Here is a 25,010-nt window from a genome sequence, read left to right as displayed (position 1 = left end):
CTCAATATCAGAGAGGCTGGACGCAGAGTGGCAAACTGTTTTGTTGCTCATCTTTGCTCCATCCGCTGCAATAACAGGGATCTCCCAGTAGCCAACCATTTTAATTATGTTTATCCACAGCCTCATGAACAGGCAAACCGAGGCTACCTGCAAGTTGGAGGATCACCTAACATTCTGTCTGGGAACTGTCCAGGCAGATACATTAACATCTACTTCTCCACCTTCTGTTAAACCACCCCCCCCATCCCCGATCTCTCTCCATCTTCTTTTCTCCAGGTCCCCAACCCTTCCCCTTCCAATTTAGAGACCTATCCCCTCCCCTATCACTTCTCAGTAATTTTCTCTTCTACCCTCCCACCTATATATATATATATATATATATATATATATATAGGGCTTACACCCCCAAATGGGGAATAAATTTATGTCCAGCTCAAGGTGGCGCTCAGGAAGGTTCTTGAAGGCCTAAAACCAGACGTCTGGCCACCCTATGTATAAATGAGGATGTGAGAGTTGGAGAGAAATGCATTTTTCCTGCTGCCAAACTTAAGCAAGGTTGACTAATAGGCATTAGCTATATTATTGAGCTGCAAAAGAGAAGGCTGGCATCAAATCAGCTTCTGATCTCATGATAACGCTTTCCAGTATACTTCCAGCAGGCATTAGTTGTGAACTCTGGATGACTTCACCATTGTATCATCCATTAGCATCAGATACTGTATTGCAACTGTTTCAAGCTTTCAGCACAAATCAAATTCCAGGCAGCAGAATTATGCAGCCCCCTGCTTTCACTCTGCACTGGAATTCCTTTCAAGATTTCAGAGTGAAAATAGCTTTCCCTTCCTGAAGTTGTAAAGTCTTAAGTATGGGATAACAATGATATTTGTGTGTTTTGCTGTTTCTCAAAATATTGTTGTTACGAGCCCAGAGGACCCCAAAACCCAGCAGCAATAGAAATTCATAAGACAGATGGTTACTTAAACAAAAGTTGCTTTTAATTTACAATTTAAAAAAAAATCAAACTTTATCATTACTATTAAGTTAACTTAACCCCCTTCTAATTCTAAGCGCACATGTATATAATGTGTATATGTTCACAGTCCAGTCATTCACTTTTCATTTCTCCAAGTTCACTGGAATCAGGCAATTCTTATACTGTGCACAGAATTTAACATTTATGAATTTTCACCAGGCTCTGATGCTTAAAGTTAAATGATTAGTGCTCAGGAAGGTTCTTGTTGGTTTCAGAGAGAGAAATTTGTTGCTCATTGAACTCACACAAACTGATTTCCTATGATTAGTCACTTCAGTGTCTTGCTGAAGAAACTTGCCCCATCATACCCAAATGATACCCTCTTCTTCCAGGTCACCATAGAGTTCCTCTTATTTTCCTTATTTCAGGAGAAACACTCTAGCCAGCCATTTCCTCTTGTAAGGACCACAAGGGTTTTGAACAGGCTGAACTCAGAACTCACAACACATCTTCAAAATGGGGTTTTCAACAACCCTGCCAGTTTGTCAACAAGCCACTGCAGAAATGACCCCTCTCTCTCTCTCTCTCTCTCTCTCCTTGCTTGTGAAATCTAAACAACCACTCCCAAGACTCCAAACCCAATCTTTGAAAGAACTTTATCAGCACTTGAGCTTGGGCTTCAATCCATTTGCACCTGCTTCTGAAGTTCCTTCCAAAGCAGTTTCATTGTCTTTGCAAAGGCACTTTCCTCATTTTCAGCAAAGCTCTTGCATTTTAAATGAGATGTTTTTGTGAAGTGACCTACAGATTAAACTCCCACAATCTATCTCTTTTACAGACATATTTATATACAATATAAGTTTTAACCTGGCGATTATAGCCCTTACTGCTTCCAAGTGTTCTAATTTTATAAAATTGTATGAAAAATCTTATATTTGTCTCTGGTCAAGATTCATGAACTATTTTATTGTAGTAGTGTACTTTATTTGAAAGTTATTCTAAAACCTGGGATTTCATACTGCTGTTATATTTGTTCCTTGAAGAACATCCTTGAGTTGTTTAATGCTTAAACAACTTTATTTTTCAAGCTGCTTGAACCAATCATGCACTTGACTTCAGTCAGGGTCTACTTCTGTTCCCGCGCACACTGCACGCCTTGCCTACTGGGAAGTGTATTTCTTTATTATGCACGCATAATAACACAACTGTTACAATCTAATTCAAGTTACATTATTAAATAAAAAAATATTTTTATTGCTAAACAATGAAGTAGCAAACACCACTAACTCCTCTATAGGAGTGTAACACAATACAAATTGATGCCAAGTCACAAGTGGAGATTTAAGGCAGTTGAACAAGTCCTTTGGGAAAGAGAAATGCTTAAAATAGTTTTATGGCTGAGAAAGTGTGAGATGTGCTGGGGTGTGTATGCTTGCAACAAAAGAATGAGAGTGGGAAAGTGAAGGAACATAATTTAATAAAAGGGGAAACACAACGGAAAAAAGAATAGCAGAGAAAAGGCATACCAAGATGTTCAAGAATCCTCTGGGACTACTAGGAAAATATAATCTTGCTGACACATTATAAATTGCTGCAGACTTTAGATTCAGAAGTTGCAGTATCAGAGTGGAGTGCTTATCAACAAGATAGAGCATGTTACAATGTATACAGAAGTAAAACAAATGGCTGGCAACAAGCAGCAACATCATTATTTTGAAGGAGATCACCCCATTTAACAAAATGCAAGCTTAGCGGAGTCTTTGATTTTCCTTAATTTCATTCCTTATTTTGAATTGAATTAACCAAAAGTCATACATTTTTATTTTAATAAATTTAAATAATTTAATGCACCATAATATCAGAGACATTTAAAACAATGAAAGGAGACCTTCACTGAAGTAAGCTTTCAAAGGCTGCCAAGGTGGTGTTAGGCTCAATTCCTTGAGGCTCAGATGCCCTTGTGGCATATTCTGCCTCACTAATAAGCCTTCAGTGGGTAAATGTGGCCACGGAAGTAGCATAGAGGAACAATATGTGTTACAGGTCAGATCAAGCACAATAAGGCCCAATGAGTCTGACCAGAACACAACTGAAAACTTTTGAAACAGTGATAATGATTTGGACACTTGAACAGCTGAGATAAGTTCCACATGTACTTGACCGAGAGTATACCGTCCAAGGATCACATGTTCAGAGACTGGACACAGACGAGGAGATCATTTCATTGAGCAACTTTGTTTTGTCTGCTACAAGAGCAAGGACCGCCCAGTGACCAATCATTTAAATTCCACACACTATTCCCACATTGACATGTTTGTCCATAGCCTCATGTATGGCAAAGCGAGGCCACCTTCAAATTGGAGGACAACACCCTGCATTCCATCTTGATGGCATTCCAGCTAGATGGCATTGACTTATTACAAAGATGAGGAGGAACTACTCCTCTCAGAGTCTGTGCAATTCCCTTCCCTGGGAAGCAGCAAAGGCTGTCTCATTAAATATATTTAAGACACAGCTAGATAGATTTTTTCATAGAAGGGAAATCAAGGTTTATGGGGGGAAACATGGAGTTTTTTCCTGATGAGAGCAGGCCAGATGGCCAAATCTGTTCTTCTTTCTTTTATTCCTAAAATGGGGAGGGTGTTCCTATTGCCCTTTTACATTCTACACATGATCAGTTGGATCATCAGTTCTGTGGTATGTTGTTAACAGTGATTTTTTTTAACTATTTCAAGTTAACTGGATTTTTTTTGCACAAATATGATAAATATGTGGCTTTTGAGGGAAAAACCTCACTTCTTCAATGCTTTCTCTTCACACTGGCAGTTGAACGTGGGTTGAACCTGGGTTGAACCTGGGAATTCAGCAGTTCACCTGTCTGCGTAAATGCTCCAAAGCTGGGGTGCGGGGTGGGGGGGTGGTACAAATTGACCCAGGGTTGATTACAACCAAGGAGGTTGTATCAGAGCCGAGCTGTTTCAACTCTGCTCCAATGTGAATGGGCCACCTGCTATGTCGAGTAGCATTAGTAACGTCTTTACCTGTGTGTATGGGTCATCCTGGCGGGAAACAGTCAGTCTGGCCAGGTTGATTGGAGGGAAGGTCAATGTTTCAGTGTTGTTAAGGCTATTGTTCTGTTTTCAAGTTTTTAGTGTAGGCGTTAGTGAAGTATTGATATGACACATTTAGTGTTAATGTAGTTTAGTATTATCCAACTGCACGAAAACCAACAAGGTCGGGTCAGATACAGCAATGAGCTCTCTGAACCCTTCTCCATTAACAATGGCGTGAAGCAAGGCTGTGTTCTCGCACCAACCCACTTTTCAATCTTCTTCAGCATGATGCTGAACCAAGCCATGAAAGACCCCAACAATGAAGACGCTGTTTACATCCGGTACCGCACGGATGGCAGTCTCTTCAATCTGAGGCGCCTGCAAGCTCACACCAAGACACAAGAGAAACTTGTCCGTGAACTACTCTTTGCAGATGATGCCGCTTTAGTTGCCCATTCAGAGCCAGCTCTTCAGCGCTTGACGTCCTGCTTTGCGGAAACTGCCAAAATGTTTGGCCTGGAAGTCAGCCTGAAGAAAACTGAGGTCCTCCATCAGCCAGCTCCCCACCATGACTACCAGCCCCCCCACATCTCCATCGGGCACACAAAACTCAAAACGGTCAACCAGTTTACCTATCTCGGCTGCACCATTTCATCAGATGCAAGGATCGACAATGAGATAGACAACAGACTCGCCAAGGCAAATAGCGCCTTTGGAAGACTACACAAAAGAGTCTGGAAAAACAACCAACTGAAAAACCTCACAAAGATAAGTGTATACAGAGCCGTTGTCATACCCACACTCCTGTTCGGCTCCGAATCATGGGTCCTCTACCGGCACCACCTACGGCTCCTAGAACGCTTCCACCAGCGTTGTCTCCGCTCCATCCTCAACATCCATTGGAGCGCTTTCATCCCTAACGTCGAAGTACTCGAGATGGCAGAGGTCGACAGCATCGAGTCCACGCTGCTGAAGATCCAGCTGCGCTGGGTGGGTCACATCTCCAGAATGGAGGACCATCGCCTTCCCAAGATCGTGTTATATGGCGAGCTCTCCACTGGCCACCGTGACAGAGGTGCACCAAAGAAAAGGTACAAGGACTGCCTAAAGAAATCTCTTGGTGCCTGCCACATTGACCACCGCCAGTGGGCTGATAACGCCTCAAACCGTGCATCTTGGCGCCTCACAGTTTGGCGGGCAGCAACCTCCTTTGAAGAAGACCGCAGAGCCCACCTCACTGACAAAAGGCAAAGGAGGAAAAACCCAACACCCAACCCCAACCAACCAATTTTCCCTTGCAACCGCTGCAATCGTGTCTGCCTGTCCCGCATCGGACTTGTCAGCCACAAACGAGCCTGCAGCTGACGTGGACTTTTTACCCCCTCCATAAATCTTCGTCCGCGAAGCCAAGCCAAAGAAAGGAGAAAAAGAAAAGTTTTAGTATTAGTGTAATTATATTTCGAAGGCTTTTAATATAGATACCTGTGATAATGGTGGCCAACTGGGAAAACGGAGTGGTGCAGGAGCTCCTTTTAACAAGGGCTGAGGAGAAAATCTACAAACCTACAACAGGCACCGTGAAGGATGGCCCATTATATGAGAGGGTCACTTGTAGGCTCAGGGATCGAGATTTGACACTTGATCTGCCAGATTGTGTCGGAGCTGGTCTCTAGGTTTGTCCTCAGTTTCAAGTCTGAAGCCCACTGCAGTAGATTTCCCATGCACTTTTATATATTGTGTGCATATGTTCTTGATTCCCATTACGATTTCACTACCCTGCACGTACATAATCTCCGGACATCACCACTGGAGATTGGGCCCCTTTAGTCCTAATGTTAAAGGGCGCACAGACCAGGGATTTCATGGACCAGTGTGAATGGCACTCCAGGTATTTCGGCATGGGTCATTCACACACCACTTTAGCGGGTTGCCAATGTGAAAAGGATAAAGCCCGCAGAACTGGAACTTTGAGCAAATATTTTATCATTGATCAGCTGGGTCAGTGCCAGAACGTATGCTAGAGGGGGGAGGGACTGACCAGTCAACGAGCGGGGGGGAGGGGGTGGGGTGCTGGGGTGGAGGGTGATGGCAGGATCCGACCCGTCGATGTATGTGTCTGTGTCTGTGGAGCACCGTTGGGGATTATTCCTTCCAAAACAATTTTCTCCTTTTCAGAGAGACCTGGATAAGTGGTTAAGAATCGTGACAACAGGAAGTGGGCTCTTTGTGCAACGTGGCCCACGGAGACTTTGGCAGGATGTTCAAGATGGTCTCTGGAAGGATGAGTGGAGTACACGAGTCCTTTGGATGAAGCTGTGGATAAGGCGAATGTGCATACTTGCTCTGCTGGTTGTAGACTGAAAGTTTTCTGTTTGAGTCTGAAGTTTGGGTGACCTCCCCTAACACAACAGTGAGCGACAGACATTGAGGTGTGGCAGAAACTAATGACAACAACCTCAAAATTATGCTCAGGTCAGGAAGCTGAGAAGGTGCTGGCCTTCGTGTCCATATGGAAAGCAGTTCAGGTGCAAGGGCAAGGCTGAACTTGCAGCCACAAAAATCAGATTTCACTGAAGCTCCTTCATAGTAGTATGACAGGAGAATGGGGTTAATTAAATCTTACTATAATACAACTTTTGATTAGTGAGGTTAAAAATCTCACTCCAGAGGTATTTTGCATGTTGCTCTACTTTCAATATTGTTTAAGAGATCATTTTGTTTGGGTTCACAAAAACAAGTCAGAGGATAGATTTGCCAATACTGCCAAGCAACCAGAAATGTGTCTGAAACGAGGTTTAATTTTTAAAAAAAATTCACAGTTGGAGTTGAGATTGGTGTTACGTAAATTATTTCCAGATTAGTTTGGAATCACAATTAGTCCATTGTATAAGAATAACAGATTCCTTTCCCTGAAGACACTGGTGAATCAATGGACATTTACAGCAATCGAATCTGATGGTTCTGTGGTCACCAGTAACAAATGAAGATTTTTATTACCAATTAATTAAATTCAAACTGCCAAACTCTCATGACCCGTATCGGTGTCATCAACCCAGGCCTCTGGATAAATGCCACTCCATGTGCAATCATGGCAACATTGACCATTCTCAATATTAAAGCAGATATTGATTTATTTTGGTTAGTGATATGGAATATATCTGCCCCGTCTGAGATTCATTGTGTAAATGCATAGGCCTGCGTATGTCACCAGGTTTCCATGATGTGACAACTTCCATCAACAAGTTTATACTAGAAATGGGAACAGAATTGCTTGGAGTGTAAATGTGAGGAGGGATTAAATCTCCCAACCCATTGAAGTCACATCTTACAAGGTGATGTCCCTGATAAATTTGAAATTGACATAAAATATTACATGATGTGTTTAAATGCCAAGCTCTCCCAAAAGTATTAAAAATGGATTACTCAATCAAAAGGCATTTATTATTTGTTCAGCACAGGAGCCAAATGAAACAAACTATTTAGTATAGCTCCATTTCAGCAAGCACCATCCAATTCAAACAAATCAACAACATATTTGACCAGCTGTAAAATCTTGTCTGGATCAAAATAAAATGGCATCTCCGGAAATTTATGCAAAAAAAAATTCAAGAAATTTTTGAAGCCTATTTTAACATCATGCATTTTGACAACTATTTTGTATCTTAGAACGTACAGTACTTTTTTATTTAATGGTAAATCAGATGAGGCAGGATGTAAAACAGGCAGCAGATCTGACTGTAATATTAGTTTTCTCGCTGTTCAAGTTACCTTAAAATTTTGGTCGACGATGTGGCGGATAATTTGGATTTGAATCCTGAGGGAGTTCTGCAAATGTTAAACACAAATCATTTGGATCCAATTTTAAAGCCAAGCTCAATCTGTTGCTTTGAGTGACCATTAAAAACCAATGCATGGATTAATTCTGCTGTCTTAACCAATATTCGTCTCTAAACCAAAAGCCTCAGCAGTAGATTAATTGGTCAATTTTTCTCTATAAAGGTCACTGAAATTGTTATTGTTGCAGTCCCTGATTTTTTTCAGGTATGGTGTAACAAAGTAATATTGTAATTTGTTTGAAAGTTGTGACAAGGTACAATGGAATAAAGCAAGTACTATATTTGACCCAGTATCAATGCAAATTATGGATGGTGCCGAATGAGTAGATACATGAAAACAATGAAGTGGAAGTGGACGGAGACCAATCTTGAATGGACAAACTGAAGAAGAGGGCAGAACAAAGAGTGGAAGTGAAGTGTCCCATTTTCTCAATTTATAAACTTTGCCCTTTTCTTTCATTTTATTTTGTGGTACTCATTACATTTCTATTTCCAACTCTGGAAGAACACAAAATTTGTGCACCTTCCAGACCTACTGAGCATTACGGCGCTGGTTGAATACCAAGCTTGATAAAACAAAATTTGCTCAATATTCTTTGACAGCCCGAAAACAAAGCCTCCCCCCACCCCCTCTGAAAGTAATAACATTCCTTATTGATTTGCTCTATCAATTGTGTCTCATCTTACATACTAGGCAATGGATGATGGATAAAGAAATGCAAATGTTATTTGAATGTAACGTGGTGATACTTGTTGCTTTTTCCTTAAAGGCATTTTCAAATACAGTTACCAATGCACTTATGTATCACTTCAACCTAGCAAGACAGTAAACATTACAGAACTGAGATAATTTCAAATATCATTTAAAATCTAATTTTACAAAGTATTCAGGGTCATGCAAATATGGATGTCAAAGGAATGATGATTCCCTGCACTCTCACATTATTTCTCTGAAATAATCCTATCTGATATTTGAATGTAGTTTGCCATCATTTTTATTTAAAAAAAACTTTCACTGGGATTCCCAAGGAGTTCTACTCATTCTAATGGCTAATGTATTTTAAATCAACAAACAGCTGGTGGTCCTATAAATACGTTAAAAGAAATATTTTTGTTAAAAAGAGCATCCCATTATTTTTGCGGAAACATTTTTAAGATTGCTTGGTCTGGTTCCAGATTTTTCCACATAAAACCTAACTACAGGGCTTGAGCAGTAAACTTAAAAACAGTAATTTTACATTTGGATCATTGAATAGTTTCCAAAACAATTTTACAATGGCACAATTTTGCTATAACTGATAAAGTTCAGTTGGTTAGCATTACAAATGCAAGATGGATGAATGGACCATGGAATTTGAGCAATTGTGTTAATGTATCCTTTCTTTCCATGTAATTTCTTATTTCCAGCATCATGCATAAAGGCTCCATGTTCTTCTCCAAGAACTAGCTTGACATCAAGCAGGAGCATGACAGGATATCCCAACGACATGAAGTTAGGTGCAAATTTGGAACTCCTAGGGGAAGGGAAGGGAAATCAGATGGGCATTATAAGTAGCTTGTACATTGAAGCCCTCTATGGGTAAGCTACTTAGGGTTTAAAAGAAATCAACTCCCTTTTTGGGAAAACATGTAGACGTGCAGCTTTTGAGTGTGGGTAAGGAACTTTGCCATATTGACATGACAATGTTCCTGTTGGAGGTGATGATGGACAAGACTGGGCAGGGTTATTCAAGAATTCTTCACACTTGTTGCTGGAGCCAAGAGTGGACAATGCAGGGAAGGATAGAACCTGGTAATCTAAAGTAAAATAATTGTACTGGTGGGGGTGGCAATGTTTCTTGTAAAATCAATGTTCTGACTAATAACTGAAGATAACTAAGAATATGAAAATTGAAACTAGATAAATAGAAAACTGCAAGAAGATGAAGTTCTAAAACAAATACAGAAAATGAGTGCAGAAAATACTCAGGTCAGACTGCATCTGGGAGGAGAAACAGGGCGGAGACCTTTCGTCAGGCATTAATCGATTCTGACTCACTTTCGTCGAAGTGCAGTGGAAAATATTTTTTTCAAGAACTCAAAAATGCATGTTGAACTTTAAGCATCAAATCCCATTTGTTTTCCATGTTCTTATGATCCTAGAAACTCAAAACAATTGTTTCACCAGTATTTCATTGACTATAATTACCCTGAATTCTATTCTTAACAATATACTTATCCAACACACAGAAAATTGCACTTACTAAGTTTTAGTTCCATATATTAACTCCTTACTGAAATTACTGCTTTGAAATTTTTAAAACAGAAGAATGGACTGTTCTTTCATTTAAGTTGGGGGGAAAACCTTAAAAGCATTGCAATAGAAAAAAATGAAAAAAGAAAGTGGAATTAGGCTTTAAACTAAATCAGGTTTCAGTGTCAGTTATCATGCCTCTGAATTTAATTTCAGACTATTGTAGACTATTTAGCATCTTGAAACACTTTTCCTTAAAAGGAATTTTGTTTACAATAACAACAAACAGGCTTTATAAAATGTGATGGTCTATGCACAAAGCCGAGCCAATTGCAGCTAATGTCAGTAGGAAAATTCTCAATCCAACCAATAGAAACCCTTCATCATCCCCAATTATTTCAGTGATCTGCATCTGTGATGAAGGTGCAGTAAGAAAAAAAAAATCCACAGGAATGTTGCTTGTAATTTTGAACACATGCTGTCGTGGCCAAGGTATTTTACGGCAGGTAGAGACTTGGAAAAGAACCTCTACTGAATGTTCAAACTTGCAAATTCCAAAACATGAAAAAAAAAAATCAGCTCCTCGCGAAAAAAAAAAGAAATAAAACCAACTCAGAAAAGTGTGCATGTACATTACAGTTACTTTGATTTCTTCCACAAGTTATCCAATTTTTAAAGTTTCTTCAGCTGAACCATTCCATAATCTTAAACCATTTGCTCATCAACCAATATTTTTCAGTCAACTCTCAATGTTATTGTGCAACAAATCTACACTGATAAACACCCATTCAATATCTGACTGCTCAAGGGAACACAAGTGATCCATATACCATATAACCATAAGGAGTTTAAGAAACTCAGTCTGTAAATAATGAAAGAAATGTTGATTAGGTAATTTAAATTTGGCAGATAATAGCTCAAAAGAGGAAAGGTTTTGGTGTATACTTTGGCTTGGCTTCGTGGATGAAGATTTATTGAGGGGTATGTCCACGTCTCCTGTAGGCTCGTTGGTGAATGACAAGTCCGATGCGGGACAGGCAGGCTCTGTTGCAGCGGTTGCAAGGGAAAATTGGTTGGTTGGGGTTGGGTGTTGGGTTTTTCCTCCTTTATCTTTTGTCAGTGAGGTGGGCTCTGCGGTCTTCTTCAAAGGAGGTTGCTGCCCGCCGAACTGTGAGGCACCAAGATGCATGGTTGGAGGTGATATCAGCCCACTGGTGGTGGTCAATGTGGCAGGCACCAAGAGATTTCTTTAAGCAGTCCTTATACCTCTTTTTTGGTGCACCTCTGTCTCAGTGGCCAGTGGAGAGCTCGCATTATAACACGATCTTGGGAAGGCGATGGTCCTCCATTCTGGAGACTTGACCCACCCAGCGCAGTTGGGTCTTCAGCAGCATGGATTCAATGCTTGCGGACTCTGCCAGCTTGAGTACTTCGATGTTGGTGATGAAGTCATTCCAATGAATGTTGAGGATGGAGCGGAGACCGCGCTGATGGAAGTGTTCTAGGAGTATACAAGTCCAAGAAAGACTGAATACCTAACCGACGCCATTGAATATTTCCAATGTCTTGGATTATTTAATAAAAATCTATGATAAACAAAAAGCTTTCTAAATTGGAACCAAATATGTAAAGTATGTCTAACTACCAAATTATCATTTCAAAGCAAAAAAGGCAAATGTGCTCCAAGTATTGAAATAATAGATGGATTTAATCTTTAAATCAATCCATCCTGAGGCACCTAAATATTCATTACGATGTATCCAAATAATGATAGATCCAATATTCGCTGCCCAGTAATAAAGTCTCAACTTAGGAAATGCCAAGCCCCCATTTCTCTTAGTATTTTGAAGGAATTTTTTTTTCAAATGGGGAAACTCATCAACATGAGTTAAGTCTCGAAATGGTGGCAGTGATTGCTCAATAAGGGATCAATGGCCATCGTCGTTCCCATAATCCCCCATGCGGCTGGAATCACTCTGCAGAGCAAGTCCAGCTGCGTGGGGGATTATGGGTAAGGAAGACAGCCATTGATCCCGCATTGAGCTGCCACCATCCATGAGTGGGCCCATGAGATACCAGAGTGAAGAGTGGCCTTGAAGCAGCATGATGAAGTGAACCCCTGCAAGTGGCATCCACATGCACGTCTGCTGCCTTTCTACTCTACTTTTTTGGATTTTTCATGGGATAGGGAGAAAAAATGTCATAATTTATTGCATGTTCCAAAATGCTTCTTGATGATAACATGTTGTTGAACCATCTAATAAAGCGATACAGTGAAAAATGAAGGGGGTAAGCTTAGAAGAGATTGAGTACTCTGGAACTAGACTCATTGGAGTTTAGATGAACGGGAGGGACAATGACATTCAACAGGGCAGAGAGCCAATGCAAAGCAAGCTCGACTCGGGCCAATTGGAAACATGGAAGGGAGAGGTCACAGTTATTTGGAGGGCACCTGTAGTGTGAGCAGCTGGGTCCGGGAGAACTGCTCACTGGCGCATCCTTCAAGTGGCACCTAGGGCACACACTTTAGCTGCCATACCCTAGATACACCTATGGATACATTAGGCAGAACAGTAGTCATCGATCGATGTTGCAGAGGAAGAGTTGAGAGGCCTTGTCTGTGTAGGCTTGTAGCATGGATTGCTTCACAAAGCCAACAAAAAGGCAGGCATAGCTGGGGCACATGTGGGTACCCATGGTTACCCCTCAAAGCCACAGGCTCCTTCAGCTGTTAATTCAACTGGAATCTAAGCAGAGAATCATAAAAGAATCAAAAAACTTTGGATTGTTATGATCAATATGGGATCCACTGTTCTGAAGCTGCTCACAAATCCATAGAACCCTCAATATGCAAAGTTACTCATTAACACTTAGCAAACTCCAAGACTTGAGACTCAACACCTGGACAGAAAATATGCATACATCAGGATGCTCTTTATTCAGGATTTAACACCATCATCCCCCCTCAAAACTGATCAGGAAACTCCAAGGTCTGAGATTCAACACCCTACTGTGTAATTGAAGCCCAGATTTCCTCATCTGCAGACCACAATCAGTGAGGATTGGTAAGAATATCTCCTCGACAATCTCCATTAGTACCAGACCACAGGTCTGCATTCTTAGCTCGCTGCTTTACTCACTTTACACCTAAGACTGTGTGACTTGGTATAACAATAATATCAGCTACAAATTTTCTGACAATGTCACAGTTCTGGGTTATTAAAAAGAGGGCAATGGCATGAGTGAGATTGAAAACCTGGCTGAATGGTGCACCAACAACAACTTTGTACTCAATGTCACCCAAACCAAGAAACTGATTGTTGACTTCAGGAAGTGAAAACCAGAGGTACACAATCCAATGATCATTGGGGAAATCAGAGGTGGAGAGCATAAGGAAATTTAAATTCTTGGGAGTCACTATCTCAGAGGATGTTTGCTGGACCAATCACACAAATGGCATCATTGTGAAAGCACGTCAGCACCTCTAATTCCTCACAGTTTCCTGAGGTTTGGTATGACACCAGAAACCCTTGCAAATTTCTACAGCTGTATTGTGGAAAGTATGCTGACTGGCTGCATCACGGTGTGGTATGGGATAGAAATACCCTTGAGTGTAAAGCCCTCAAAAAAGGTAGTAGGCACAGCCCAGGACATCACAGGCAAAACTTTCCCCACCATTGAGAACATCTACAGGGAATGCTACCGTTGGAAAGCAGCCACATTCATTAAGGATCCACACCATCCAGCACATGTTCTGTCTTGCTGCTACCATTAGTAAAGAGGTATATGTTGGTGCCACATGACTCACACCACAAAGTTCAGAAACAGCTGCTACCTCTTCAGCATCAGACTCCTCAATAACAAACACTGAACTTCATTTCAGGACTTACTTTAGTACTTCATTGATTTTGAAAAAATATTCTCGCTGTATTGTACAATTTGTTTCCATTTCATTATCTGTTTACAGTTCTTCATTTGTTTCTATGTGTACGACATGTACAATTTTTTTGCACTACCAATAAGTGGAAATTCTGCCTTGCCTGCAAGAAAAATAATATCAGGGTTGTATGTGATGTCATGCATGTACTTTGACAATAAATCTGATTTTTTTTAAAAATAGTCCTACATAGCTCAATCTTTTAGAAATCACTTAATCCTGTACTGACCTATCCTGGCTAATGCAGAGAAGCTTGGACTTAAAAAAAAAAGCATCTTAGCTCGAGAAGAACAAGCAGCTATTTATTTTTGATGTAATAAATGGATAATAATTATTTTAAATGAATTTGGCAAAACACAAAGCAACGCCCCTGTTGATTCCTTAATTCTGATTAATTGTTTACCAGACCTTCATTTTAAGCACAGGTTTATTACCTTGTGGATTAAAACAGTTTTCCAAATTACTTGAACTCACTACACCAATACTTGGAGGCTGATGAAAATGATGCACAAGCAACTAACATCTGCAAGAACTGATATTTAGAGTTAATAGACTTTGAAAGAGTATGCTACGTTTCATGTACAATAGCAGAACTTACTCAGTTATAATTATTGCAAGTACTGACAGATCTTCTTGGCATTTTACTCATACTGAAACACCTACCAACTACGTCTAGGTGCTATTTTGGAGTCATCTTACTTGATAATCCAATGTTTCCAGAAAAGAAATGAATGTAATGATAACTCACCAGTAACCGAGATGAAGCTGCTGTCTGCATGAGAAAATCCATTGTTTAATATTTCACGTTTCAGACCCAAACACTTTGAAGCTTTTCAGACATTAAAACAGACTTTTACTTGTCAGGACATTGATTATCCAGAAGCTACCTTTAAGTATCATGTATCATATTACACCAACTTGTGCTCAAGTACTGGGAAGAATTGACAGTTGCATATCATTACAATCCTTGTTTTCGAGAAGCATAACTGCAAATCTCACTTTGTCTCATTCCAGACGTCTGGAAGTATTTACAAGGGTTGGTGGACAATAAAAGTTAAACACAGTACGTAGGAGCTTTATGTGATGATCAAAACAAAATCTTGTCGATGTCACGGGAAACATATCAACATGACTGGAAACATTACAAAGCACAGCAATTGTCGTTTGATAACTTCTCTGTTCCATAGTATTAAAAATTGCAATATTAGACTTTGAGACAACCACCACCCAGAGCAAAGTATCTCTCAAATAGCACAGGCCAACTCAAAAGCCAAAGTACACTGATCAATTAGTGTGGAACATACCAATAAAAGTTGGCTCAGCAGGAAAGGATTCAAAAACAAAATCAAGCTAATATGTGACCAATAAATTTTTATTCTGAAATCCAGGCTATGCCAAACTTCAAAACTTATTTATTCCACTCTCTATTATCATAATTCAAATAATTTTGAGAGGACACTGAGCTGAAGCAGCAGAACTTGATTCCAAATACAACTTATAAGAAATGAAAAAGGTCTTGCCTGTATGCATTTATGTCATGCCTTTATGTTTTATATTTTTATCAATGTGATTTATAGATGCAAGCTGTTGGTGGAAGTGCTCAAGATACCACTTCTCCCTTGATATAGTGCCTACACATCTCCCAGGCTTGTTCTCTGATAACCATCAGCTCCTTTCCTGCTTCTCTAAGTGGACATTTTCATCATTAACCACAGCAATAAAGTATCAAATAAAAGCCCCTTTCACATTTGCAATTGGTTCCTGAAATTAATGACCAATCAGCTTTTTAAAGTGTCTAGTGTGAAGGAAAAGTTATCTCAACTTTGTCTCAAGGAAAGTTGAGATGATGTCATCTCATCTGCTGACGCCGGTGTTGCAATAAGGCAAGCATTGAGGGATTGAAATGATCCAAGTTTTTGTGTAAATGCAGGAACATGAAGGAAGAAAATATTAAAATGAAGGTATAAACTTTGGTGTGGGGAAGTCGCAGCGGGAGAGAGAGGAAATAGATAGCAATAGTGGACAATTTTTAAACAGCACGGGGAAATAAGCGATTGCAGACCCGACTTCTCAGATGCCATGTGACAGAGAAACCCCTCCATGAGTGCTCCGTGCATGCACCCTTTCTCTGATGCATGGCATTCTGGGAAGGCAGGTCCACCATCGCTTCCCTCCCCAACAGTATTTCAATATTGTGTGCGATAGTGCTACCAACTTTCCCATGTTGTTTAAATTGTGTGCAATAGCGCAACCAATTTTCCCAAGCGGTTTTAAAAATTGGCCGTTAATTTCTGGAACCAATTGCAAGTGTGAAAGGGGCTTTTATTTGATACTTTATTGCTGTGGTTAATGATGAAAATGTCCACTTAGAGAAGCAGGAAAGGAGCTGATGGTTATCAGAGAACAAGCCTGGGAGATATGTAGGCACTATATCAAGGGAGAAGTGGTATCTTGAGCACTTCCACCAACAGCTTGCATCTATAAATCACATTGATAAAAATATAAAACATAAAGGCATGACATAAATGCATACAGGCAAGACCTTTTTCATTTCTTATAAGTTGTATTCATTGCTAACACTCTCCCATGAACCTTTAAAAAGGTTTATATAGGTCGGCACAACAACAGCAGGGGCTGAAGGGCTCATACCGTGCTGCACATAATTAAAGCTTAATTATGCTATAATTAGGTATGATTAATGTTGTTCAAATACAAGATCATAATAAATTGATCTGATTTAGGGCAGGTCCACATCACTCGATGCGTCATGACATCACCGGTAGAAGGCAGAAAAGCCCTAACACCGGGGATGGCTCCTTGCAAGTGAGAAAATGTTCAGTGTTCCATTTAGGAGTGGTCAAGTGTGAAAAGCCAAACCCCCAATCCTATCCTGGGACACCGAACAGCCGATTTAGTGGGACTCAAAGAGACTAAGGATCCAATGCACGTCTTAAAAACAGGGAATCAATCACAATCAAAAACTGTGCCTTGACTACTTCATACATTCTTCTTCATCGGCAGTCCCTCAATGTTGAGGATGATTTGATACCATTTTTGTGAATTCAAAAGGTGACTAATGAGGCTAATATAAGAACTGTGGACTCTTCTACAGATGGGAAAAGAGGTGCTCTAATGAATGAATGGGCAAGTGATGTGTACATAGAGTTTATCCAATACAGTGCTTTGAGCTCCTTTGCCTTTTGGAGAGGATGTGCACCAGAGATTGGCAGGAATCATTGGTGAATGCTGCATTTCTTCAAAGGCTTCCATCCCAGATCATCTGAGATGTCCTGCTCCTTCAAAAAAAAAGTAGCTTCCCCTCTCCTATAATAAGCTCATCCCTCACCTGTATATCCTTCATTATTCACACAACTATCCAAGCCCCGTCCACCCTCATGCACAACAAGGATAGGATTCCCCTTGTCCTCACCCAACACTCCACAAATCTCCATATCCATAATCCTCCACTATTTGCACCACCTACTACGTGATCTCACCATCAGATACATCTTCTCTGCCTTCCGCAGGGAACAGTCCTTCTGTAACTCCTTTGTCCACTCGTCCCTTCCCACCAATTGCCCCCTGAAGGACCTACCCTGTAATCGCAAGAAATGCTACACTTTCACCCACGCCTCCTTCCTCATCACCATTCGTGGCCCCAAACAGCCCTTCCAATGAAGCCACACATGAGTCGTGAATCTGGAGGCGTCACCTACTGGATTCAGTGCTCCTGTCAAGGTCACGTCTAATTCAGAGAGGCTGGATGCAGACTGGGAGATCGCTTTGTTCAGCATCTTCTCTCTTTTCATTGCAACAGCAAGGATCACCAGTGGCACCCATTTTAATTCCCTGCCCAATTCCCAGGCTAACGTGTTGTCGCGCACTGCCAGATAGAGACCACTCGCAAATTGGAGGACCACCACCTTGTATTCCATCTGGGTACCCTCCAACCAGATGGCATTAACGTTCACTTCTCCACCTCACCCCTCCCCTATTCTTATTTCATCTTTCCTCCAGCCCTGCACAGACCCATCGCCTCCCCAAATCAATTCTCATTTTTCCTCTCCTGATCTTCTATGTCCAATGTCATCTTTTGTCTCTTGGTCTGTACTCCTCCCCTGCCTTTTCTTCCCTTCTCATCCAGACTTTCTACTTTAAGCTCACATGATGAAGAAGGGCTCAGGCCTGAAACATTGGTTATATATCTTTACTTGGATGCTCTAACCCCACCTGAGTTCCTCCGACATTTCTGTGCTTTTGCAGCAAATCAGAGTCTGCAGACTTGTGTATTTCACTTGCTAGGATGCTTGTCATAGATGTGCAAAGTTTAACCACATGCCACATCCCTCTGTAATCTATTTTTTTTTTTAATTTTTGATTAACTAAATAACTAAAAATAGTTTGTCATGAAAATTCAATCCACAATTTTTGGTCAGTAATATAAATTTAATAGTTTAATATGATAATTCTCCAGAGGCTGGTGGAGAAGCTGTCCTTGCTGGGACTCAACACCCTTCTCTGCAATTGGATTCTGGAACCTGACAGAAAGACCACAGTCTGTCTGGGTTGGCAGCAAAGCATTGAATGAGAGCACCTCAGACTTCTGTGCTGAACCCACTCCTGCTCAAGCTACTGATTCACAACTGCAATGTCAGATCCAGCTCCAGAGTCATCAAGCTTGCAGATGACACAACAAAAGCCCTTTCACACTTGCAGGTGATCCAAGGAATTAACAGCCAATCGGCCTTTGAAGTGTGAAAGAAAGATCAGCTCAACACCAGCGTCAGTTGATGTCATCTCATGCCGGAGATTGATGGCCTCAACTCCTAGTACAATCCCTGGCATCTGCAGATGGTAGTGTTGCATCAGGCAAGTGTTAAATGGGTAATTGCAGAGTGGGATTGAAATTACCCAAGTTTTTGAGTGAGTGCAGGAACATGAAGGAAGAAAAAATTAAAATGAAGGTATAAACTTTGTCATGGGAAAGTCACAGTTGGTGGGGGAGGGGGAGGGAAGAGAGAGAGAGAGAGAGAGAATAAATAGCAATAATGGACAATATTTAAAGAGTGGGAAAAATTGGTAGTGCTATAATGCACAATTTATAAAGATCGTGGGGGAAAAAAAAGACCTGACTTCCCAGAATGCAGTCAGGCATACAGCCCTTTCTCTGCCGCATGGCATTCTGGGAGGGCAGGTTCGCCATCACTTTTTGCAACGGCATTTATAAATTTTATGTGATAGTGCTACCAACTTTCCTACACTATATAAATTGTGTGCTATAACGCTATTAACTTTCCCACGTTGTATAAATTGAATGCTATAGTGATACCAACTTCCTCACACTATAGAAGTTGTGTGCTAAAGCGCTACCAACTTTCCCACCCTGTTTAAAAATTGTCCATTATTGCTATTTATTACTAGCACTTTCCCATGGTCTTTATAAAGGTTTATATAGGTCAGCACAATAACAACAGGGGCTGAAGGGCTCACATTGTGTTGAACATAAAGTTTAATTATGTTATTAGAGATGATTAATTTTGTTCAAATACAAGATCATAATACATTGATCAAAATTTAGGGCAAGTCCACATCGCTCGATGCATTATGATGTCACCAGTAGAACAGTCCTAACCCAGGGGATGGCTCCTTGCAAGTGTGAAAGCATTCTGCATCCCAGTTAGGACTGGTCAAGTGTGAAAAGCCAAACCCCAGGACACTGAACGGCCAATTTAGTGGGATGCAAATGTGAAAGAGGCTAGTAACTGCCTCATCAGCAATGAGTCACACTACAAAGAGGTGGAAAATCTCTTGAAATGGTGCAAAAATAACCACCCGAGTCTCACTATGGATAAGACAAAGGAGATAATTGTGGATTTCAGGAGGATCAGGGATGACCTATCCTCAACAACACATTAATACATTGGTACTGGAGAGGGTAGAGAGTATCAAGTTCCTTGGAGTCCAGTTAAGAAGTGAACCATCCTGGACACCCATCATCACTTCACTTGTGAGGAAGGTGCAACACCTACATCACAGTGTGGTACAGTTGATGTAGAGCATTGGAATGGAGGTCAATTCACAAGACCATGAGAGCATCAGAGAGGATCACTGTGGTTTCCCTCCCTCTTTCCCATCATTTCCCCCCCCCCCCCCACCCCCACCCCCACCAAATAGATGTGATCTACCAGGATCATTGTCTGAAGAAGGCTCAAAATCATTTAGGGTCCCTAGCAGCCCACACATGGCATCATCTAGCTACACCCATTGGGAAAGAGATAGAGAAGTAATAAAGCCAGAACCACCAGGCTGAGAAAAAGCTTCTTCACATAGGTAGTGAGACTGCTGAACAACTCTATTTATTATTTATTTAAATATTTGTGTGGGTGTAGCTATGTGTGTGCGCTTTTACAATCAGATGACAATAAATGAACTTGAAAATGGCAATTTAAAAATTCAGTTAATTTTCAGCCTGCTGTCTGGGTTCAAAAATGATAACTACTTCATTCTATATCAGGAGTCCTTAAACTTGCTCTGAGTCCCTTAGGAGGATTCACATGTCTTGACAATCTCCTGATTGATTGTCCTTGAATGTCAGCTGTTGTCTCAAATGATGTCTTCTCAGCTGTGTATTCAGGTTATTCAACAGTATCCATCTTTCCATCTACTATAGCTGGTTCCATTTGAAGATCTCTACGATTTCTTCACAGAACAGCGCCTTCATCTGTCTGAATGGTGTATGATCTTGGTTGGACTTCACTAAGGACAGTTCCCCTCTGAGTCCATAAGTTTGTTTTGTCTTTTAGCCTTACTTGGTCACCAGTGTGGAGTTCTGGTAGATTTTTTGTTCTTCTGTCTAAGTAATACTTTTGCTTTTCTTTCTGTTGTTCTTTGAACATCCTCACTTTCTCCCCCTCTTTTGCTTTTAGGAGGTTCTGAATGGGTAGGTTTGATCTTAGCCTACGTCCCATAGGAGTTGTGCTGGTGACATACCACACTCGAGCTGCCTTGTGCAGTATACTAGCATGCTCTGGTAAAAGTCTGTTCCATGGTCTTTTGCCTTGTTCATCAGTCTTTTCACTGTCTGTACTGATTTTTCCAATAGACTATTGGACTGTGGAAAATAATGATTGATGTGTACAAAGTCCCACTCTTTGGCAAAATGTCAAAACTTTAAATTGCAAAACTGGGGTCCATTGTCTGTGAAGACCTCGCTTGCCACACGATGTCTGGAGAACATCGCTTTCATATCTGTTATTACAGCATCTGCAGTGGTGGTGTTCAGTCTACACATCTCTGGATACAGGGAGTAAAAGTCTGTGACTACAAGGTAGTCCTTCCCTTGACATTTGAATAGGTCAGTGCCTACCTTCTGGTAAGGGCTGTATGGTGTGGGATGTGGGTTTAGTGGTTCTGCAGGATTGCTTGCTTGATATTTCCGACAATATTGTACAGTTTGATACTTCATTTGTTATATCATTGTTGATTCTTGGCCAGTGCATCAACTCTCATGCTCTTTTCTTAACTTTTCAAATCTGAGATGTCCTCCATGGATCCTTTTTAGCATCTCTTTTCTCAGACTCTTTGGGATAAGGATTTTGCTTCCTTTGTAGATAATGTCTTAAACCACTGATAGTTCCACCCTGCAGTTCAGTATTCTGAAATGCCAGGTGAGCAGTCCTGCTTCATGTTGGGCCATCCATCCAAAATGTTTTTTCTCAGTTGTCTCAGTGTTTCATCTTTGTTTGTCTGAGTGTATGAGCTCCATTTTTGCATCTGATATGAAAGCATTCACGTCTTCATCCATTTTGGTGTCATCTCTCGTGTCAACAGCTCTAGACAATGTAACTGCTGTGTACATTAGTTTACCTGGAGTGTATGCTAAATTCACTGCAGACTAATCATCATTCTTTGTCTTCCAAATGGACATTCACTTAATGGTTTTTGGAACAATGCAATCAAGGGCATATGGTCAGTCTTCACACTGATTGCTTGTCCTGACACAAACTGATGAAATCTTTAACAGGCGTATGTGATGCTGAGCAGCTCCTTTTCAATTTTAGCGTATCGTGTCTGTCATTGAGCATGGTGCATACGCAATGGGTGCCAGTCATTGTATTTTTTGCAGAAGAGCTGCACCGAGCCCACTATGTGATGCGTCTGATGATATCTTGATGGGTCTCACTGGGTTGTAAAACCTCAGGACTGGTTCCTCTGTGAGCAGTTTCTTAAGTTCCCTCCATGACTTTTCGTGCTCATGATCCCACTCCCATTCAATGTTCTTTTCTGTTCGTCTTCTCAATGGAGCCATCTTTTCTGAGAGGTTGGTATGAAGTTACCCATATAGTTCACCATTCCATTCAACTTCTATACATCCTTTTCACATTATGGTCTTGGCATGTTCCCAAGGGCAGACTCCTTTCTGGGATCTGGTCTGATGCCCTCACTGCCAATAATATCTCCGACAAATGTTATTTCTGTCACCTCGAGCTGATATTTCACTCTATTCAGCTTCTGTTTGCTTTCCTTATTACTTCCAGCACTTTCCTTAGTCTTTTATCATACTCCATTCTCATGGTTCCCCATACTATGATGTCATCCATTGATGTGTTAACTCCGTCCAGGTGCTCATAGACTATATGGATAGTTTTGTGATACACTTGAGGAGCTGAGGCAATTCCGAATGGTAACCTTTGGAATCTGTATCTGCCAAATGGACTATTGAATGTGCAGAGTCTTGAACTTGCTTCATCCAATTTTAACTGCCAAAATCCTGATGATGCATCTAACTTGCTGAAAAACTTTGCATTTGTAAACTGTGACATGATTTCTTCACATGTCAGAAGCTTAAAGGGTTCTCTCTTTATTGCTCTGTTTAGATCTCTTGGATCCAGGAAAATTCTAAGTTTTCTATTCTTTTTGTCCACAATGACAAGTGAACTCACTCACTCCATTGGCTCATCTATCTTCTGAATCACATTCAGGCTTTCCATCCTGTCCAACTCTGCCTTTAGTTGCTTTTGAAGTGCAAATTGAACTTTTCTGCTTAAATATATTATCGGTGGCACACATTTATCCACTCTGACCATGTGTTCTCCTGGAAGGCAGCCTAGACCCTGAAATAGGTCATTGTACTTTTGCATGAGTTCATCATAGACCGTCTCTCCTTTGTTTTCCACAACAAGGACTTTTTTTTTTAAAACCAGGTTTAGTTTCTCACAGGCTGTTAAACCTAGTATGGCCTGTACATCCTTTGGTACCATGATGAGTGCGAGCATGTGCTCTTTATCTTTGTGTTTCACTTTGACCATGCATTCTCCTTGCACTGGTATATCAGTACCTGAATATCCTGTCACTTTCACTTTTGTTCCATTCATCTTTGATCTTCTTAAAATCAGTCTCTGATATTACATTAATGTGTGCTCCAGTATCCAATTTAACTGAAATGTACATGTCATTCACTTTTAATCTCAACATCCTGTCTCTTTTCTTTCTTGGTTTCAGTCACATCTACATAGAATTCCTCTATCTCCTTTCCATTTACTGCATGAACCTTGCTTTTGTTTTGCACTTGGTTCCTACAGCAACAGACCTAATGGTTGCTTTTGTTGCACATATAGCATGTTTTACCATATGCTGAACACTTTTTGGTAGGTATTGTGTGCCGCATCGACGACATTGCTTTCGATAGCCCCTTTCATTTTTGCTTGCTGGCCACGCCTCCCTTTCCACTGTTAAAATCTGATCTTGCTCACTGCATCCACCTTGCAGCTAGTTTCACTGAACAGCTCTTTTGCCTGCGTTTTTACAGTTTCTGTAGCCCTACAGAGTGCTATGGCTTTTTCCAGGTCTAGATTTTACTCTCTTAGCAGTCTTTCCCTTAGACTATTATCTGGAATATCACACACAAGTCTGTCTTTTTATCAGCAAATTGATCAGTCCATCAAATTCACACGTTTTGGTTCTATTTCTCAATTCAGTCACATACTGATCAATACTTTCTTCCATTTTCAGTATACATGTGAAAAATGTATGCCTCTTAAATGTCACATTATTTAGGTATGCAATATGCTTCAAACTGTTCCATTATGTTTTCCAGTTTCATTTTATCTCCTTCAGCAACAAATGTGAAGTTATTAAACACCTCCAGAGCTTCATCACCCACACTTTCACTTTATCACTTTTTTGTCAGCACTGACTGCCACTAGATAAATCCAAAATGCTATTTAAATATGTTCCAATTTTCAGCCACATTACCTGTCAGCTGAAGTTTTGCTGGTGGATGTAATCCTTCCATTTTTCTCTTTGTTAGCTTCTCTTTACTGATCAATTGCTGACTTTAGATTTTCCTTCTAATTTTCTTCATCCCACTTTTGACACCATGTTTCATCTTGTATTCGTATGTGAAAGTTCTTAGGCAATATGTAGATGAAATAAAAGGCTCTTTATTTTAAAGTTGTTGTAAACAGCACCATGAGGCATGCCATGAAGTTGCAAGCCTCCATTACAGATAAAATACTGTGTCTTGCTCTGTGTGTCAACCACCTGCTGGCAGCCAAGTATAATCAAACGGGAAGTATAATTAAGGCCTTAGTAGTGGCCATGCAAACATGATCACTATCATTACAAATGGCAGGGCCCAAGATATATAGGGGTGCATGTACATAGTTCTTTGAAATCGATGACACATATGGTTGGTGTCAAAAGTATTTGGCCTGCTTGCTTTCATCATTCAGGTCATTGAGTACAGGAGCTGGAATGTCATGTTACAACTGTGTAAGATATTGGTAGGACCACACCTTAAGTGTTGTGAACAGTTCTGATCATCCAGCTGAAGTGATTATGTCATTAAGGTGCAAACAGTGCAAGGTCCATACATAAGGATTATGGGACTACTGGAAGTCAGCATGGACAAAGTTGAAAGGCTTTTTCGGTGCTGTAGGATTCCATATAAATAAATAGAAAATACTGACCATCAATG

The 25,010-nt window shown here is 40.6% G+C and overlaps 1 protein-coding gene across 9 annotated transcripts in view; it reads right to left on the bottom strand.

Moving 5' to 3' along the window:
- The window catches only part of schip1 (schwannomin interacting protein 1), a 547,841-nt gene that overhangs the window by 131,181 nt on the left and 391,650 nt on the right, over positions 1 to 25,010 (bottom strand). For 6 of the 9 annotated variants that reach the window (XM_069896763.1, XM_069896765.1, XM_069896768.1 and 3 more), the window contains one exon: positions 7,795 to 7,851. The exons of 2 other annotated variants lie outside the window; for them this stretch is intronic. In XM_069896763.1, the coding sequence (XP_069752864.1) occupies positions 7,795 to 7,851 (57 nt within the window). Of the gene's footprint in view, positions 1 to 7,794; positions 7,852 to 14,780; positions 14,923 to 25,010 lie in introns of those variants that run through there. One more of the 9 variants, XM_069896770.1, reaches the window with a different exon arrangement.

The sequence above is a fragment of the Narcine bancroftii genome, chromosome 9 (assembly GCF_036971445.1).
Source record: "Narcine bancroftii isolate sNarBan1 chromosome 9, sNarBan1.hap1, whole genome shotgun sequence".
Classification (NCBI taxonomy): domain Eukaryota; kingdom Metazoa; phylum Chordata; class Chondrichthyes; order Torpediniformes; family Narcinidae; genus Narcine; species Narcine bancroftii.
Note: the sequence above shows the minus strand (reverse complement) of the source record. Positions and strands in the feature narration are given on the sequence as shown.